The following is a 14,346-nucleotide window of genomic DNA, read 5'->3' on the forward strand; positions in this document are numbered from 1 at the left end:
AAATCACTTATGTAAATGACAAAAAGAAGAGGACCCAGCATCGACCCTTGTGGCACTCCACTGGTCACAGGCCTCCAGTCTGGAAAACAACCCTCCACCATCTGTCTTCTACCTTTGAGCCAGTTCTGTATCCAAATGATTAGTTCTCCCTGTATTCCATGAGATCTAACCTTGCTAATCAGTCTCCCATGGGGAACCTTGCCGAACACCTTACTGAAGTCCATATAGATCACATCTACTGTTCTGTCCTCATGAATCTTCTTTGTTACTTCTTCAAAACTCTCAATCAAGTTTGTGAGACATGATTTCCCACGCAGAAAGCCACGCAATTTGAGAATAAATTGTTCAAACTCTTTAAAAGAGGTAATGTTACAGTGGATGTCACATTACTTACTTATCGTAACAGCCACACGTTGTTGTCTGTTTATCTTGCTGAGGATGACTGTCCTGTTTATACAAACAAACTTTTAATGAAACAATTAGAGCATTTTCAGAATCTAAAACATGCCTAGTAGTTTTACCTTAAGATGTTAAAAAAACACTGAAGGGTTAAGATTTTTAAAAAGTCAGCTTGTGATTAGTTATGATTCTACAATCCTGTTAAAATCCAAACAAAGAAAACAAATAGAAGACCAAATCATTACATGAAACAAGTAGTAACTTCCATCAGGAAGGCTATAAGTATTAAATAGATACTTCTCTATGGGAGCAAGGATCTAAAAAATGGGAAATTGCAAAACCCACTTAGATCTACAAGCAACAGATCATTACTTTCTTTCTTAGTTAAGTAGCAATAAAAAAAAAGAAGCATTCAAAGTGGAACTGGTGTAGAAACAGAAGAGAGTATTGTCTACTTATATCACTGGATTAGCCAGAAATAATTGCTCAAGTGTCATATAAAATGCAGCTGCGCAAGGTGGTTCAAGGGGGTTGGGAGAACATATTAGCATCAATAAAGGAGTAGTTAAAGGATAGAAAGCATAATAGGAATTAATGGGTCTCTGTATTTTAAGTTGTCCACAGGATGCAGGTATCACTATGCAAGCAATATTATTGTTGATTCCTAACTATGAGGCTGGTACTGAGCCACCTTCTTGAACCACAGTATCTATGAAGCTAAGTACACTTACAGTGCTAGTAAGGAAGGAAGTTCAGGATTTTGACCCAGTGACCGTAAATAAATCAAGATACAGTCCCAAGTCAGAATAATATGGGGCATTTGTTGGTGAAGTTCACTTGCATGTATGACCAGACCTTTAAGCAGTAGAGATTACAGGTTTGGAATGTCTTATGCAAGGAACTGTGCTAATTTACAGAATGCATCGTGTATACGGTACATACTGTTACTACCTTGTGTCAGTTTTGAACGTAGTGCCAATCAAAAAGGATATTTTGTCCTGGATGGTGCTGAGCTTTTTGCGAATTGTTAAAGCTGCACATTCCCAGACAGGTAGACAGCATTACATCAAATTCCCAGTTAGTTGGTGAGTTAGCTCCCTCAAAATTCTTAATCTCCTTGGCCATGAGATTTCAGAATGTGGCTGAAAACAATTCTGCTGCAGTTCATGGGCTACAGCTCTACATAGATACCCAGTTTTCAGTTGAGATCTCTTTGAAACATATCCCATTTAGCAAGGTGGCAGCCATACAACATCATGAAGGGTATCGATAAAGCATGGCGCTGGAAAAAACACAGGTCAGGTCAGGCAGCACTGAGGAGCAGTCTGGGCAGATCCCTCCATTTGGATTCCCGAGGGGGAAGGGGGCTGAGAAATAAATGGGGGTGGGGAGAAAGTGGGGGAAAAGATAGGTGGGATGGCGATTGGTGGATGCAGGTAGGTGGTGATTATGGTCAGTGGGAGAGGTGGAACAGATAGGTGGAAAGGAAGATGGACAGGTGGAAGATGATGCTGAAAACAAACAAAAACAGAAATTGCTGGAAAACCTAGCAGGTCTGGCAGCATCTAACCAAAGTCAGGGGCGGGGAATGGCGAGAGAGGAGAGGGCGAGGGAGATGGGGGACAGATGTGTACTCTCAGAGGAATTTTTTTCTCATGAGCCTGTCCTGTCACTGGGCCAAGACATACCAGGATCGGTGCTATTTTGTAGGACACAGCCATACTCTTTGAATTTGCATAGCTGTTGCTTGACTAGTCAGAGATATATATCTCCTAATTTTGGAGTTGAGTAAGGCAGACTTGGCAGAGTTAATAGGGCTGAGTTTGTTGCTGTTTTTGGTGCAGAAGTCAATGGTAGGTGGACTGTCCAGTTTCATTGCCCTTCAACTTTGCAGATGCTTCAAACTTCAGAGGGAATTATGAATCAACCACATTGCTGTGTGCCTAGAGTTACATGTAAGCAAGACCAGGTAAGAATGGCAGATTTCCTTTCTCAAGTAATATTAGTCAAAATTAGAGATATGTTTCTTTCCAACTTCTGACAATATGGTGACCATTACCCTGAGACTTGTTTTGAACTCCAGATTTATTCACTGAATTTAAAATTGCCCAACTGTCGTGGTGGATTTGAATCAATGTTCCCAGTGCATTTGATCTGGTTTTGGATTCCTAGACAAGTGACAGCACCACGATCTCCCCAACAGTGGCAGGGTGGTATTGGTGGAATACAAATGGATAGGTACTGAGGCCTCAGCTATTTATAGTTATAACTAAGATAAAGGGCCAACAGTTTATACCAGTCTGTTGATGAAAGTAAGTGATGAGAACACAATCCAAAGGATTTCTGTAGGTTGAGTGAGAGGGAGCAGAGGTGACAAATGAAATTTAACATGTGGAAATATGGCTAGCAGAGTGGAAAATTAGATGGCGTTTAAAAAGTAAGAAAAGCATTAAGTTTGGTGGCCAGAGGGATGCTGCCTCACAGCGCCAGAGACCCGGGTTCATTTCCTGCCTCAGGCGACTGACTGTGTGGAGTTTGCACGTTCTCCCCGTGTCTGCGTGGATTTCCTCCGGGTGCTCCGGTTTCCTCCCACAGTCCAAAGATGTGCAGGTCAGGTGAATTGGCCATCCTAAATTGCCCGTAGTGTAGGTAAGGGGTAGATGTAGGGGTATGGGTGGGTTGCGCTTCAGCGGGGCGGTGTGGATTTGTTGGGCCGAAGGGCCTGTTTCCTCACTGTAAGTAATCTAATCTAATCTAAATGTGATGGCACAAAAGTTAATATGCAGGTATGGCAAGCAATTAGAAATAAATGGTATGCTGTTATTTCTTGTGAAGGGTTTGGAGTACAAGAGCAAGGAAGCTTTGGTGTAATTGTACAGGATTTGAATGAGGTAACAAATGGAGCACTTTGTACACATTTTATCTCCATACCCAAGGAAAGGTATACTTTGCCTTCGAGGTGGTACAACGATTGTTGTTTCATTGATTTCTAGGATGAGAGAGTTATTCTAGGAGGCAAAATAAGTAGAATGGCCTAAAACTTCCTACGGCCAGATAGCTGGTAGAGCAGGTAAAAACAATGACTGCAGATGCTGGAAACCAGATGCTGGATTAGTGGTGCTGGAAGAGCACAGCAGTTCAGACAGCATCTAAGGAGCTTCGAAATCGACGTTTCGGGCAAAAGCCCTTCATCAGGAATAAAGGCAGTGAGCCTGAAGCGTGGAGAGATAAGCCAGAGGAGGGTGGGGGTGGGGAGAAAGTAACAGAGTAAAATGGGTGAGTGGGGGAGAGGATGAAGGTGATAGGTCAGGGAGGAGAGGGTGGAGTGGATAGGTGGAAAAGGAGATAGGCAGATAGGACAAGTCCGGACAAGTCAATTTCACCAACACATTCCACCCTGACCTTAAATTTACCTGGACCATCTCTGACACCTCCCTCCCCTTCCTGGACCTCTCCACCTCCATTAATGATGACCGACTTGACACTGACATTTTTTACAAACTCACCAACTCCCACAGCTACCTGGATTCCCACCCTACCTCTTGCAAAAATGCCATCCCGTATTCCCAATTCCTCCGCCTCCACTGCTCCCAGGAGGACCAGTTTCACCACAGAACACACCAGATGGTCTCCTTCTTTCGAGACCGCAATTTCCCTTCCCACGTGGTTAAAGATGCCCTCCAATGCATCTTGTTCACATCCCGCACCTCCGCCCTCAGACCCCACCCCTCCAACTGTAACAAGTACAGAACACCCCTGGTGCTCATCTTCCACCCTACCAACCTTCGCATTAGCCAAATCATCCGCCGACATTTGCGCCACCTCCAAACAGACCCCACCACCAGGGATATATTTCCCTCCCCACCCCTTTCCGCCTTCCACAAAGACCGTTCCCTCCGTGACTACCTGGTCAGGTCCTCGCCCCCCACCCACCCCCCTTACAACCCACCCTCCCATCCTGGCACTTTCCCCTGCCACCACTGGAACTGTAAAACCTGCGCCCACACCTCCTCCCTCACCTCTATCCAAGGCCCTAAAGGAGCCTTCCACATCCATCAAAGTTTTACTTGCACATCCACGAATATCATTTATTGTATCCGTTGCTCCCGATGCAGTCTCCTGTACTTTGGGGAGACTGGGTGCCTCCTCGCAGAGCACTTTAGGGAACATCTCCAGGACACCCGCACCAATCAACCACACCACCCCGTGGCCCAACATTTCTACTCCCCTTCCCACTCTGCCGAGGACATGGAGGTCCTAGGCCTCCTTCACCGCTGCTCCCTCACCACCAGACGCCTGGAGGAAGAATGCCTCATCTTCTGCCTCAGAACACTTCAACCCCAGGGCATCAATGTGGACTTCAACAGTTTCCTCATTTTCCCCTTCCCCCACCTCACCCTAGTTCCAAACTTCCAGCTCAGCACTGTCCCTATGACTTGTCCGGACTTGTCCTACCTGCCTATCTCCTTTTCCACCTATCCACTCCACTCTCTCCTCCCTGACCTATCACCTTCATCCTCTCCCCCACTCACCCATTGTACTCTATGCTACTTTCTCCCCACCCCCACCCTCCTCTAGCTTATCTCGCCACGCTTCAGGCTCACAGCCTTTTTTCCTGATGAAGGGCTTTTGCCCGAAACGTCGATTTCGAAGCTCCTTGGATGCTGCCTGAACTGCTGTGCTCTTCCAGCACCACTAATCCAGAAGCTGGTAGAGCAGTACATACTGGAGTTGCGCTCCAGAAAACTGCAGATGCAGCAGATATCATGTGAAATGCTCAAGAAATTCAAATTTCCAGCAAGCAATTACCCTGCATCAGGAACCCTCCATCCAAAGCCACTACCGTCAGACAATGGTTACATGGTTGCTGTTAGGCTATCTTTTTATTTCAGATTTTTACAGAATTAAAACCCATGTCCCCGACATTAGGGGTTCTGGATTACAGTCCAGTGACTTTAACCAGACACCACTTCCCCACCCAATTAATTAATGTTCCTGAATAACTATTAAGCTGACCACCCATTTACCACATGCCACCCACACTATGCAGGCTTGAGAAGTGGCCTACTTGATTTCCCATGTCATATATTCTGAAATATCTAATTTTATATTGTTTTTTTCCAACAAATGTAGACATACGCTTTGAGCATCAGTGGAGATCTGCTTAGTTGCCAAGGGAGTATCTTTGTTCTGTTGGTTTAACGACTGAGGAATATTGACTTGCACTGGCATTGTTTGTTGCATTGAATGTGGGACACCACTGGATTGCACTTGTATTCGTTGCTCGGTGAAGGTACCAGTTTCTGGAACAGTTTCAGCAAGAGGTGATGGCAAAACTAAATGCTGCATTGGCACAATTGATATCTGATGCCTTTGTGGTGGAGTTCCTATTTCAATCGAATAGTGAACTGAAACTTGTGGAATGCTCACCTGCAAATAAGTTTCATTTTTAATTAGTCAATGTATTTCAACAATGATGTACATGATCTGAGGTTATATATTTTGTTAAATAAACATGTTACAAAATCCCACAAATTAATTTAGAATCTAGCTGAAAGTAGTAACATCTAGTAACATCAGAATGCATTTCAAGTCTCAGTCAAAATAAACATACTTCACCATCTCCAATTTTGTCATTTTACATAATATTGCCATTAAAAACAAAGGTGGTCTGGTTTCAGTTTTTTTTTCAAATTTCTGCATAGCTTTACATGATTTTTTTGATAATATCTCACTTTGAACCTCTTAGATCACCATACTAGTTTCCATAAGGTGCCCAATAATTTAAGAAACAGTTGTTTTCTTTAAATTTATTCTTCATTTTTGTGTGCACAATCAGCATGCATTTCACATCCCTCAACAAGGTGATGGTTAGCTACCGAGTTGAACAGGCGTGTATGTGGTACTCCCACAATGCTGTTAGGTTCCAGTATTTTGACTAGATGACAATGAATAAATGGTAGATTACTTCCATAATCAGGATTCCATATGTCTGGAAGGGAACTTGGAGGTGGCAGTGTTGCCTTGCAATTATTGCCCTTTTCCTTCTCAGAGTTTGTTGGTTTGGGGAAATGCCATCAAAGGCAACTTGGCAAATTGCTGCAGCCTATATTGTCCTGGATGGTGAAGAGGTCTGAGTGACATTGGTGCTGCGCTCATGCACACGCGTAATCAATTGGCAATCATTGTGCTTTGTCTTTGGAGGAAAGGCTTTGTGGAGTGTAGGGGGAATGCAGCTTCTGACCTTCTGTTAGGCACAGTATTTACATGGTTGGTCAAGTTAAGTTTCTGGTTTAGGAATTTCAGATGCAGCTATCCATGACAGCTGTCAAATGCAGTTTGTAACCTCATGGTCCAGCATATCCTCCACGCTACCATCATCATCAAACTGCAGATAACTCTGGCTTAATAAAAACTGCCACCAGACATATCTAAAAATTAGCTGTTTGCCTGGTGAAGGTACAACACAGCACCACTTGCATGTCAAACAACATAAGCAGTACATATTAGAGGGGGCTAAGAAATCCCACAAACAAAAGATCAGATTCAGGCTCTGCAGTCCTGGAACATACAAGTCTTGTGGTGGGCAATTAAACAACACACAAGGTGGGTCCACAAATATCCCCATCCTCAATGACAGGGATGCACAGCACATCAGTGCAAAAGCAGAGGCTGAACCACTGGCAGTAATCTTTAGCCACATATGTGAAGAGAATAATCTATCTCTGCCTCCCTCAAAAGTCCCCAGCATAACAGATGCCTGCTTTGAGCCAATACAACTCACTCCATGTGATATCAAGAGACAGTTAAAGGCACTGAATACTGCAAAGGCTTTCAGTACCAACAATATTCCAGCATTAGCACTGTTTACATGCTCCAGAATTTGCTGTGGCTCTTGCCAAGGTGTTCAGGTATAGCTACAACACCCAGGACTATGGAAAATAGCCTAGATATGTTACATATACAAAAAGCAGCACAAAGCCAACCTGACCAATTACTGACAGTCTGTCTACTCTCAATCATGTGTCAAATAGTGGAAGTAGTCATCAACAGTCCTATTAAGTAACTGCTGCTTAGAAATAACCTGTTCACTGACTGTCTGTTTCGGCTACTCAGCTTTTGACCTCATTACATCCTTCGTTCAAACAAGGACAAAAAGAAAAGTGATGTCTACAGATGAATTGAAAGTGACTGCTCTTGACATCAAGAGAACACTTGACTGAATGCAGCATCAAGAAGTCACAGCAAAACTACAGTCATTGGGAATCAGAGGGAAAACTCTCCACTGCTGGTGTCATACCTAGCATAAAGGGAGATGGTTGTGGTGATTAGAATTCTGTCATTCCAGCTCCAGAACAACTTGGTAGGAATTCCTCAAAGTAATGTGCTAGACTCAACCATCTTCAGCTGCTTCATCAATTACCTCATCTCCATCATAAGGTCAGAAGTGGGAATATTATGATGACTGGACAATGTTCAGCATCATTCGCAACTCCTCAGCTACCGGAACAATCTATTTCCAAAAGCAGAAAGCCCTGGACAATATCCAGGTTTGGGCAAAACGGTAACAGTTAACATTTATACCAATCAAGTCCCAAAAATAGCACAACTCCTAACACTGCGAAGCTTGTCCACCATCTCTATTTTCCTGGATGAGTGCATCTACATAATTACAAAACTCAACATCATCCAAGACAAATCAGTTGGCTTGATTGATACCATATCCACAAACACTGACTCTTCTCATCACCAAGTAGGAGCAATGCACACCATCATAAGATGCGCTGCAGACATTCACTAAGGCTCATCAAGCAGCACCTTTGAAACCTATAACCATTACTATTCTTGAAGGACAAGGGCAGCAGATACATGGGAACACCATTAACTGCAAGCTCCCCTCCAAGACATTTCTCATCTTGATTTGGCAATTTATCATAGTTCCTTTAGCATCTGGGGCTAGTTCAAGATCCTGGAACTTGTGCCCTAATAGCATTGTGGGTGTACCTACATCAAATGAACTGCAATTGTTTCAAAGAAAAGCTGCCCACCACCTTTTCAAGCATAATTAGTGATGGGCATTAAATGTTGGCCAGATAGCAAACTCTACACCCTCAGAATGAATTTAGAAAAGGGAACAGACATTCTCACCCCAACTCTGGAATTCAGCTCTTTTGTCTATGTTAGTAGAAAAGCTATCCTGGAGATCTGGAAACAAGTTGACCAGCAGAACCCAAACTGAATATCAACAGTGCAGGTTATTATTGAACAAGTCCCTTTACAGCACAGTCACTAGACCTTTCCTCACTTTGATGATGATCGAGATATCCTGATAAAGTCCTAAGACTGAATTTGTCCTGCATTTCTTGGACAGGATGTAGTTGAGCAATATACCTCACTGTCAGGTAAATCTAGTGTTGAAGCTATATTGAACCAGCCTTGGCTTGAGGCGCAAATTCTAGAATACTGTACATAAGCACTTTGACTAGGATGATGTCAGGAAATCAAGTCTTTACTATATTCAGTGCACAGAACCAATTTTTGACATCAAGTAAGTAAGCCAAATTAGTTGAAGACTGGGTTCTAGAATGGTTGGGATTTCAGAAGTAGGTAGAAATCTATCATTTCTGGCTGAAGGGGGTTACGAATGCCTCAGCGTGGTTTCTTGCACTCGCAAATTCAAAAGCGAGTTTTTACTTTAGAAAACTTGGGTTAATTGCCGTTCACATTGATTCGATCTAACATTTCAATGCAATTTTGCACTGAATTTATTCTGTAGTTGTGCCTTTGTGACACTGTTTTTTCCCTATGTCTTATTTATCCTCAACGAACATAACTAAAAGAAGTTTACTCAATGAGTTATTTAATTGCTGTTTGTGGGATACTGCTGTCCTCAACTTGGCAATATTATAATAGAGATCTTCATTGAAAAATAGTTATTTTGCATTCAAGTTTTATGCATCATCTGAGCTCATGAAATGTGCTACATTAAAACAACTTATTTTTACCTGTAGTAAGTGTTTTAAAAGATAGTGTCCTCAGTGGTCAAATAAGGAAGGCAAGGTATCGCCAATCATATGACTCACAGCCATTTCTACATTTAGATCAGATTGCAGCTGCTTTATTTCTCATCTAAGGTCTCAACGCTTGGGCAAATCTCCCTAACATTTATAAACATCACTTCCTCAAAAAAGATTTTCTGAAATAACTATAAACTTAAGGGCAGTAATACAAAGTTTAATGGATGTCTCTGAGCAGTGAGGTAAACAGATCTTCAATTACTTTTAACTTCAACCATACTATGAAAAAAAATATAATTCCAAACATAGCACAGTAAGTTGCAAAAGAATTCTCTCAAATAAGCAGTAACAATAGACATTGTTTCTTGCAATTTTTTTCTTTTCCTGGTACTTGTTATATTGTATCACTTTTCTGATAAAGCTTTAAAAAACCTAGCTGTTAACTATAAAAGGCTGTCAAAAGGGAAAATGAGCCTCAATAAAAGTTTAGTTCTCACCATCACATCACTTGGCAAGTTACACTACTCTAATTCTTAGAATTCTCCAACATATACCATATCAATGTACTAGTACAGAATGTGTTTCAGCAAACAAAGGTTTAACATATTACAATGCAAGTTTTCTTGATACAATTTGAAACTCCATTTCTGATAATATGCTCAGCTTCATATTTCACAAAAATCTGAGAAGTAGGATTTTAGACATTTATACTATTATTTATCTAAAAGACGACTGATCAAGGGATAACATTTTTGAACTTATTATAGATAATAAATATAATAGATATAAATCCTAATTCTACTTTAGAACAAAATGCTCACATACTGACATAACTGCCTGGGGATAAAAAGATGTGGAAAGCCTATTCTTGCACAATTAAATTTCAGTAACAATTTTAACTACTTGAATCCTTACTGAATTATTGTGCTTTTGAAATTGTAGAACCAGTGATAGAAACTGGGAACAATCCTTCTGTTTCAATGTCTAATGTTGAAAGAACCCTCCCTAATGAAGCACAGCAAAATTAGGTCCAGATGTAAACTTTATTGCTTTATGCATCAGTTCACCTTGAAGGAGGACTCTTGTGGTGCACTGATAGTATCGTTTCTCTTGTATCAAGAGACCCGGGTTCAATCCCCACCTGCTCCAAGGGTGTGTAGTAACATCTCTGAACAGGTTGATTAGGAAACAGGTTATAAAAAAATTTAATTCACCTTGATTCTACTCCTCGACTGAAGGGCCTGGATTCAAGACCCACCTGGATTCAGTAACATCTCTGAACAAGTTGGTTAGAACAACAGAGTGAATTTTTTTTTTAAGTTCATCTTGATTATAGATCTTGTGGCACAGTGGTGCATTTCCCTTCCCCTGAGTCAGGAAACCAGGGTTCAAGTCCCACTTGCTCCAGAAGTGTATGGTCACATCTCTGAACAGGTGGGCTAGAAAATATGCTTGCTTTATGCATTAGTTCACCTTGACTAAGGGCTCCTCTGATGCAGTGGTGGTGTCCTGATCTCTGAGCCATGAGGCCTGGATTCAAGTTCCACCTGCTACAGAAGTGTGCAGTAACATCTCTGAATGGGTTAATTAGAAAATATCTGGCTCTCCTTGTTTGCAACCAAGTCAAAATAGTTACCCTGTTACTCCCATTTCTCAAAGCAACTAATTTTATTACCACCCAGAATAGCATTAAAGATACGCTGAAAATTTTGTGGCTATTGGGAACTGGGTTCAAGTCGCCTACAATTATTTAGTTCAGGATGCATTTTAAAAGACTATCCTAACAGAGTGGACTGGATACGGAATCTGAAGCCACATCTCTGTTGTACAAAAGACATGCATTTTATCATGAGCTCAGAATATCCTAATACGCTTCATAGACACTGAAGTACTTTTCAAGTGGAGATACTGTTGTAACCTTGGAAATAAAACAGACAATTTGGATACAGCAGATTCGCACAAACAGCAATGTGATAATGGGCATTTAATTTGTTTTTGTGGTTTTGACTGAGCGATAAACATTGGGCAGGACACCGCAGATAAATCTACTTCTTTTGAATAGTAGCATACGATCTTTTACAGTCACCTCAGAGCACCTCACTTTAACATCTCATCCAAAAGACAATCTGTAAGGCAGTGCAGCATTCTTTTACTACTACACTACAATGGCTATTGTTTGTGCTCAAGTCTCTAGAGCAGGACTAAAAAGGTTAGTGTACTGCACAGACAGAAGCCACTTAATCTATCATGTTTGTGTCAGCCAAATAATGAGCTACTCTACTTAATCCACTTTGTAGTATTTGATACAGTGCCCTCCAGGTTACACCACTTGAGGTGCACATCAATACACTTTTTACGTGAATTTTCTGTTTCTATTAATACTTTACTACCTACTTTCAGGTAGGGAATTCCAGATCCCTACTACCCTCACAGAATGAAACATTATTTCCTCATCTCCCCTCTAGTCTTACCAGCAATCATGTGGAATCTAAATTGCTCTCTGCTAAAGTAATAAATAAGCCTATGACCCCCTCAACTTTCTACATCTCAATCATATAGTCTCTCATTTGCCTCTATTCCAAAATAACCAATTCCATCCAATCCAAAATTTCCTCAGAGCTCTATTTGGCAGTCCTGCCAACAGCTTAACAAATCTCCTTTGTACACTCTCTAGTTCAATTCATCCTTTCAATGAGATGACCAGAGCTGCAAGTTGTACTAAAGTACTAAAACAGCAATTTATAAAGTTCCAGACTAAATCCCCTTGCTCTAGTATGCTATACTTCAGCTAATATAAGGAAAGAACTGGATGTGCCTTCTTAACCATCTTTTTGACGTGTCCTGTTACTATCATTGACCTACAAGGTTCCTCACACCTCACAATATTTTCCCATTAATTGTGCTCTCCTTTGCATTGTTTGACATTTCCAAATGTTGCCCCTCACTATTTGGGTAGATTGCATTTACCACTTTTCTGCCTACTTAACCAGTCCATCAATATCTTCCCACAGTCTATTAATTGTGTTGTCTATAATCTTCTTGAACATGTTCTCTACACTTGTGTCCAAAATTTTAAATATATATTATGAAGATCAAAAGACCTCATACTATGCTTGTGGAACTCTTCCAGATGCAAAATCACCCATAAACAATGGCCCTTTATTTCCTGCGACTGATTCAATTTAATGCAGCTTGGTACAACCCCCAGATCCCATCTGTTTACACTCGCTTAAAAAAAATTAGCTTTCCATGTGGGAACTCTGACAAGTGCCTAAGATCAGTGCAGACCATATTAACTGCATTACTTTTAACAATCAACCATGTTACCACCTTTAGAAATTTAATCAAGTTCACAAGATACAATCTTACCTTAACAAACCCCTATTGACTATCCTTGATTAATCTGTGGCTTTTGAAATTACAGTTTACCCTACATTGTCAAATTGGTTCCAAAGATGTGTACACTACTGAAGTTAGACTGACCAACCATAATTATTTGGTCTGTCCCTCATTCTCTTTTTAAAGGAAGGTACAACTTTAACAGTCATCCAATCCTCCAGCACCACTAGTATATCCAGTGAGGACTGAAAAATGATGGCCAGACGTTTTGCTAATTTCTCTTCGGTTTCAATTTACAAGCCTGACCCTGGTGATTTATTCAATTTCAAAAGATAATAATCCCATTAATACTTCCCCGACGTTTATCATTTCCATCCTTAACCACAATATCTGGACCATCTTAGCATCAACACAAAAGAGGAAGATAATAAATACTTACTACAATATCTGCACTAAGAACCTTTTTTTTGGTCTTTTATCCCCTTCAGTAGCCTCTTGCTCTTATGTATTGACAAAACATCTTTGAGGTTCACCTTAATTTTGTTTGTCAATATTCTTTCATTCCCAAGTTCCTTCTGATTGCATCCCTTCATTTCCTAAACTCTTTTCAGCTGGCTGTAGAATTGAGTTCCCTGCATTGGACATGAACCTTCCTTTTCCAGCTTATCTTACCATGTGAGATCCTTGACATTCAGAGGCTCCAGATTTGGCATCCCCACCCTTTTCCTTTGTGGGAACCAACTTTGTGGGGACAAATCTTTTGCCCTCTTTAAATATCTCCTGCTGTTCTGACACTGACTTACACTCAAGTCACTATTTCCTGTCCAGTTTAGCTAAATCGCTCTTCAACTCACTAAGATTTATCTTTTTGCCAATTTAAAACTCTAACTCCTGTTCCATCCTTTTCATTTTTCATTACTATATTAAAACTAACTGAATTATGATCACCACCATGAATGGCCAGAAATGCTTTCTCCCCTCTAGTAAATAAGGCTGAATGAAGCATGTTCCAGGGTGAGGACGCAGGTGTAAGTCATTCAATTTTACTTAATATATGAGCAATGTTAGATTATATCAGACTATTGGTTTCGTATGCTCTATCAACAATAAGTTTTAAAATAGACTGCCCATATTAAGAAATGTACCGATAATGGCTTTAGTTCAGCAGGATGTTGAGATAGCTGCGTTGGCAGAGGTTGTTGAACCTGATACTGCATCGGTGGCAGAGTTGTGGGCTGGACAAGAGGCTGTACTATCGGCACCTGTTTCTGAAATAAAAACAAGAATTCACTGCATTGCCTAAAAAATTCAGAATCTGGTTTTGCTTTCCTTATCTTGTGTGTACGTACAAATCCCATCAAAATTTCAAGTGAGATGGCCCCATCACAAATTGAAGCCAGTGCCCATTTTTGTATTAAACTTATTTCATTGATCATCCACAAGCAATGCAAATTATGTAAAATTAGTCCCTTGAAAGACACCTTTGTTTTTTTTACATAGGTGTTACATGTGAAACAGGAACAAGAGGCAAAAAAGTAGTGATCTCAAAAGTAATGTCCACAACATTTAATTCAATTAGAGTTTAAATTCA

At 40.9% G+C, this 14,346-nt stretch overlaps 1 protein-coding gene across 5 annotated transcripts in view; it reads right to left on the bottom strand.

The window, feature by feature from the left end:
- The window catches only part of wnk2 (WNK lysine deficient protein kinase 2), a 174,606-nt gene that overhangs the window by 70,497 nt on the left and 89,763 nt on the right, over positions 1 to 14,346 (bottom strand). For 4 of the 5 annotated variants that reach the window (XM_072582266.1, XM_072582264.1, XM_072582265.1 and 1 more), the window contains exons 10-12: positions 13,901 to 14,023; positions 5,539 to 5,829; positions 395 to 447 (exon numbers count right to left, since the gene is read on the bottom strand). In XM_072582266.1, coding sequence (XP_072438367.1) covers positions 395 to 447; positions 5,539 to 5,829; positions 13,901 to 14,023 — 467 coding nt within the window. The remainder of the gene's footprint in view (positions 1 to 394; positions 448 to 5,538; positions 5,830 to 13,900; positions 14,024 to 14,346) is intronic. The other variant, XM_072582267.1, reaches the window with a different exon arrangement.

This window comes from Chiloscyllium punctatum, chromosome 12 (genome assembly GCF_047496795.1).
Source record: "Chiloscyllium punctatum isolate Juve2018m chromosome 12, sChiPun1.3, whole genome shotgun sequence".
In the NCBI taxonomy this organism is placed as follows: domain Eukaryota; kingdom Metazoa; phylum Chordata; class Chondrichthyes; order Orectolobiformes; family Hemiscylliidae; genus Chiloscyllium; species Chiloscyllium punctatum.